Source organism: Primulina eburnea, chromosome 7 (genome assembly GCF_022965805.1).
Source record: "Primulina eburnea isolate SZY01 chromosome 7, ASM2296580v1, whole genome shotgun sequence".
Lineage (NCBI taxonomy): Eukaryota > Viridiplantae > Streptophyta > Magnoliopsida > Lamiales > Gesneriaceae > Primulina > Primulina eburnea.
In genome coordinates, this window is record NC_133107.1 from 10,614,612 (window position 1) to 10,619,876 (window position 5,265).

The 5,265-nt window shown below is 36.7% G+C and overlaps 1 protein-coding gene across 1 annotated transcript; it reads right to left on the minus strand.

The window, feature by feature from the left end:
- Positions 1–1,266: 1,266 nt before the first annotated feature.
- Positions 1,267–4,727, minus strand: LOC140835684 (secreted RxLR effector protein 161-like). Its single transcript, XM_073201084.1, has 2 exons — positions 4,248–4,727; positions 1,267–1,362 (listed from the first exon to the last, which is right to left on the minus strand). Exons 1-2 carry the CDS (start codon positions 4,725–4,727, stop codon positions 1,267–1,269), a joined length of 576 nt encoding a protein of 191 aa, XP_073057185.1.
- Positions 4,728–5,265: the final 538 nt, after the last annotated feature.

Consider the following 5,265-nt stretch of genomic DNA (forward strand, 5'->3'; position numbering starts at 1 on the left):
ATATCATATCCTTGTGATAGAAGGGGTGACGTAGGAGTAATTGAATTCTCCGAACATCCAGAAACAACTCTTGCATATTTCTTTCAGTTTCGTATTCTATCTTTCAGTCAGTTAATTTCCGCAACTACTCTAGTTTAACTGATTGTTATTGACCAACAAGATTCCGAGATTCAGTTTGTCACCAAACTGAACTCAAATATTATTAAAGAACAACTTTAATTGTAAGTGTTTATTCAACCCTCCCTTCTAAACACTCTTGTTACGAAAACCGATCCTATCACAGAGTCTGCAGATTCACTGACACGGACGCGCTCTCCCACCATAGATTGGCGACCCTGTCAACAAAAACGTGGCGTATCTAACCATGTCTCCATCCTGCAGCTCCATAAACGCAAAGATTACCTCGATGGAATTAATTCATACTTTAGCTATCATCGAGTCAGTAGTCCTCGAGAACTCCTTCGATCCATCCTATTAAACCTCTCATAGACTGCCTCTGGTCTGGGCATCGCCCCTATGTCCATTGCAGCATGATTCCCCGCAAACTTTAAATGGATTCTATTATATTATTTTATGTATATAATATATATTGAATCATGAAATTAAATAATATTTATTTATCAAAAACTAAATTAAAATTAAAATTTTGTTGATATTCCCTATATATTTTATCGAAAATTAAATTAAAATCACAACTTGTTTGATATTTCTCATATAATTGGAAAGATTACCCGATATATTATTATTTGTATCTGTATGGTACGTAATTAAAGAGTTTTGTTTTGTTTTTTTTTTTAATAATATAAAAAAAATAAAGCCAAGCTTAAAAAAGTCTTCACCACAACTCCAAGAATGACCCACCATGTCTCCTCTTTTTAAGTGTGTTTGATTTCACATCACACCTAATTTAAAAACAAAAAATAAACTATTTTCAGATGTGGCACTGTGAGTATTTAGAGAGCATACAAAAAGACTGATTATTGTTATTGTTGTTGTTGCGGTTGTTATTGGCATATTACTGAGCGTGGTTGTTATGGTGAGGTATTTCGGCCATGTTCTATAAGTATACATGTTTCCAAAATTTTCGAAGAATAAATAGAGATATATGAATCAATAGTGGCTCAAAATAAAATCAATCAATGAATTGATCAAATAAACTTCTATTGATTCAAAAATATCAAAATGAAAGAAAACAATGAAAGTTTGATGGAAATAAAAACAGGATTACATAACCTTATTAAAATAGTACGACGCTACATGTCTAATCTATTCTTCTAAAACATCCCCATCTCCTACGACTTCGTCTTTCACATGATCCTCTTCGGATTCTTCCTCAGGATCCTTTTCGGGATCTTTATCCTCCTGCAATTGAGTAATGAAATTATGCAGGGCCACATTTTGAACAATGAATGTCTGTATAGAATTCTGTAGTTCTTGAATGGTTGCCTCAAATACTTGATGGTGTTGAGCTTCAAAATGCATGATCCGCTGAATCTAAGACTAGAGGGTCTGGGTGTTGGGACATCGTATTCTCGCACCCAAGACGCAGCGGAAGTTTAAAAATTTTGTTTTTGAACGTCGTGTGTTTAAAACATCCATAGAGTGTTTAATATTATACATTTGTGTCCTTAACGCTTGGACTCCAAACTATTCCGATTTTTACGCAGAGATAGTCCTTCTTGTAAATCCCTACGAACGGCTCTTCTCATTTGATTGTCTAATTGGGTCCACGACCAGAAACTGAATTCTTTGTTTGGATTGCACTAGAAAAGCCAAACGATTTATGAGTTGAGACTGTGATCTCCGAATTTCCAAAATCCGGAGACGGTGCAACGACGGCGGCGCGGCGGTGAAAGAACAAGGTGGCCAAAAATTTTTCTCCAAAAATTTTGAGATGGCCGAGAGATCCATGATTCTAAATCATGGGTCTTATGTTAATTAATTATTAACCAATCATTAACAATTAATTATTGATCAACAATTAAACATATTCAATTTGCCAAAATTCCTTCCCACAATTTCCATGTATTGGCCGTGACTTTCAAGGGTGAAAAAGAAGGAATTTTCTTTTTGATTTGTGTGCAAAATTTCATCATCAAATATTGAACCCTAATAGTCTATTTATTGAGACTCCTAATCTAATTAGGAGTTCCTCTCCCACAAGAACTCTATTAAATTTCATTATATTTAAACTTACATATAATTAATATATAATGTATTTATTAACCTTTAATAATACATAACATAATAACATCATATACACATATTTTATATCACCATATAAAATATATACATGTATATGTATATTAAATTAAATAACTATTATTTAATTTATAAACTAACTACTTAGTTAATTAAATTCTAGACTCATCTAGATTATTTATGAGAATTTATGCATGTTAGTAGTCACCACTACTAGCACAATCATTTAATTAATAAATTCTAAATTCACTAAAAAAATGATTCTGAACTCATTATAAACCTGATCGATGATCCGAGAGCGCCGATGTACCAAGGATACAAATCTTTTTCATATAATGAAAATAGAAAAATTCAAAAATCAAAATTTTCACTTACCAAATTTAGAACTTACCATATATGACAATTACCATATTTGGCAACTGCCAGTTTTAGTGAACTCTTTCACAAAACAGGCAGTTTCACTATCCTTCCTTATTTAGCAATCATGCCAACTTCCAGTTCTTCCATCCTATAGAATCAGCTCATAAACTCCTTTATAAAGCTTCATTTTTTATCTCCATCAAACTAGAGTCGTCAAATTCCAACTCCTTGAAATTTGACTATCTCAACGAGAACACAGAATCCGATACTTGTGTAACCCTCAATGGTTCAAGGATACAGTTAGCCGTGGGTTCACATCTCCATATGATTCAGAATAACATTTATTCTTATTCGGATTTACCCTAGTTAACCCCATTCTTTTAATCAACTACTTGATCAAGAATGTCAGAACTCATTTCTGATTGCAACCATCGGATCATGGTAAGAGCGTCTAGTAGCATCGCCTCATGATCCCCTAGGTATCACTGATAGTGCCTGCAAGAATATTTAGTAATGGTTAGTGTACAGTACGGTCCCTTCAACACATATATCCCGATCGAATCTGCAACCATTGGTATAACGAGAGCTGCATATGAATTCGATAACAATGCGATTTATCTTTGAGCACTAATAGTGGCATGACATGTGCAACTAGGAAAACACCTTTCCCTAAAGCACATTTATTGCTCTGTCCAGAGATTCCCTGCACTATTAACTCATCAGATCACATAGGATATATTCACCCGTAGGCGAATGGTGAATCCCTGACTACAATGCATTTGCTCCTACGTATTTCGAAACTACGCCCAACCTCACCACCTGATGACCCTCAATGGAGTCGGTAAACGGGTCAAAGTTCATGCTAGTACGTATAGCCCCTACATTGTCCGGGGTCAAAAGACTAATGGTGTACAACCATAACTGTGGACTATTTCACTCGATAAGTGAGAACCACTTGGACAGTCCAAGGGAGGGTTGTTCAATGCATCATCATATGATCACTCATCTGTGTGAATGGACATCTCTATGTCCTTACCAATGAAAACATGGTGTTTACTCCACAGATGCTAGTCTCAAGCTCGAGCGACCTTTATCCTTGTTTTAGGTGGCTGATTCGACTAAGAACCTGTTTAGATTATACGGTACACTTCCTAATGAGTTTCACGATCTTACGTTGCGACGCATACCTCATGGTACCTATTATATATTCAAGGACTTTATCTATGCAGCTTGCATGGGTATACAGATAAAGCATAATGCTATAATCGAATAAAATCGTAAAATATTATTAAAATGAAGATTGTTTTGCATTAGAGTCAATAAAATCCCTAGACACATGTTGGCTTGCCGGGCACCTACTCTAAAAATCTCCCACTTGCCATATAGCCAACTACCCATAGATCTTAGACCCATTGCTTCGCGATGCTTCTCAAACAATGGTCCTGACAGGGGCTTCGTCAGTGGATCAACAACGTTATCTGCGAAAGAGAATCTCTTTTCCGAAATGTCTCATCTTCCCACAATCTCCCGGATTATGTGGAACTTCTTCAGTATATGTTTGGATCGTTGATGAGACCTCCGTTCCTTCGCTTGCGCTACGGCATCGGTGTTGTCACAGTAGAACTGGACTGGATCCACTGTTTGAGAATGACACCCAACTCTTGGATGAAATTCCTCATCCAAACACCCTTTTTTGCTACATCCGATGCAGCTATGTATTCGGCCTCAATGGTTGAATCCGCTGTGGTGTCTTGCTTGGAACTCTTACAAGAAACAGCACCACCATTGAGCTTGAATACAAATCCAGAGGTTGATTTCAAATTATCCACATCTGATTGGAAGCTAGAATCAATGTAGCCTTCCCATTTTAGTTCTCCACTCCCGTATACCAAGAATAAATTCTTAGTTCTTCTCAAGTACTTAACAATGTCCTTCACTGCTTTCCAATGCAGTGTGCCGGGATTCGACTGATATCGGCTTGCAACACTCAGTGCATATGCAATATCAGGTCGAGTAGATATCATACCATACATAATACTGCCTATGGCAGACGCATATGGAATGCGGCACATGGTTTCCATCTCTTCATCAGTCCTAGGGCATATAGACTTGGATAGATTCACACCATGATACATTGGGAGATATCCTCTCTTGGACTCCTCCATAGAGAATCTCCTCAGTATGGTATCGATATATGTGGATTGGGTGAGCCCTAGCATTCTCTTTGATCTATACCTATAGATCTTTATTCCTAAGACATATGATGCTTCACCCATATCCTTCATGGAGAACTTACCAGCTAACCATACTTTCGTTGACTGCAACATCCCTACATCATTCCCAATGAGTAGTATGTCATCAACATAAAGTACTAGAAATGTCACTGCGGTTCCAACTCCTTGATGTCTGTTTGAATTCATAAATGGATCTTTGAAGTTTGCATACTTTATGCTCACTTCATACTGATGTGAATCCTTCAGATTGAGACATATAAATCTATTCCTTAATATCCCCATTAAGGAACGTTGTCTTCACATCCATCTGCCATATTTCATAGTTATAGTATGCTGCTATGGCTAGCAGTATCATAATGGACTTGAACATCGCGATTGGAGAAAAGGTTTCCTCATAGTCAACACCTTGTCTTTGAGTATATCTTTTTGCTTCCAATCTAGCTTTGAAGGTCACCACCTTCTCATCTGT

Bases quoted from the DNA above. Each gene is read 5' to 3' on its own strand.
- LOC140835684 (XM_073201084.1), bottom strand. From the start codon at position 4,727: ATGGAGGAGTCCAAGAGAGGATATCTCCCAATGTATCATGGTGTGAAT. The intron at 1,363-4,247 runs GTTTGGATGAGG...ACTCAATTGCAG, and splicing joins CGGATGTAGCAAAAAAGGGT to GAGGATAAAGATCCCGAAAA.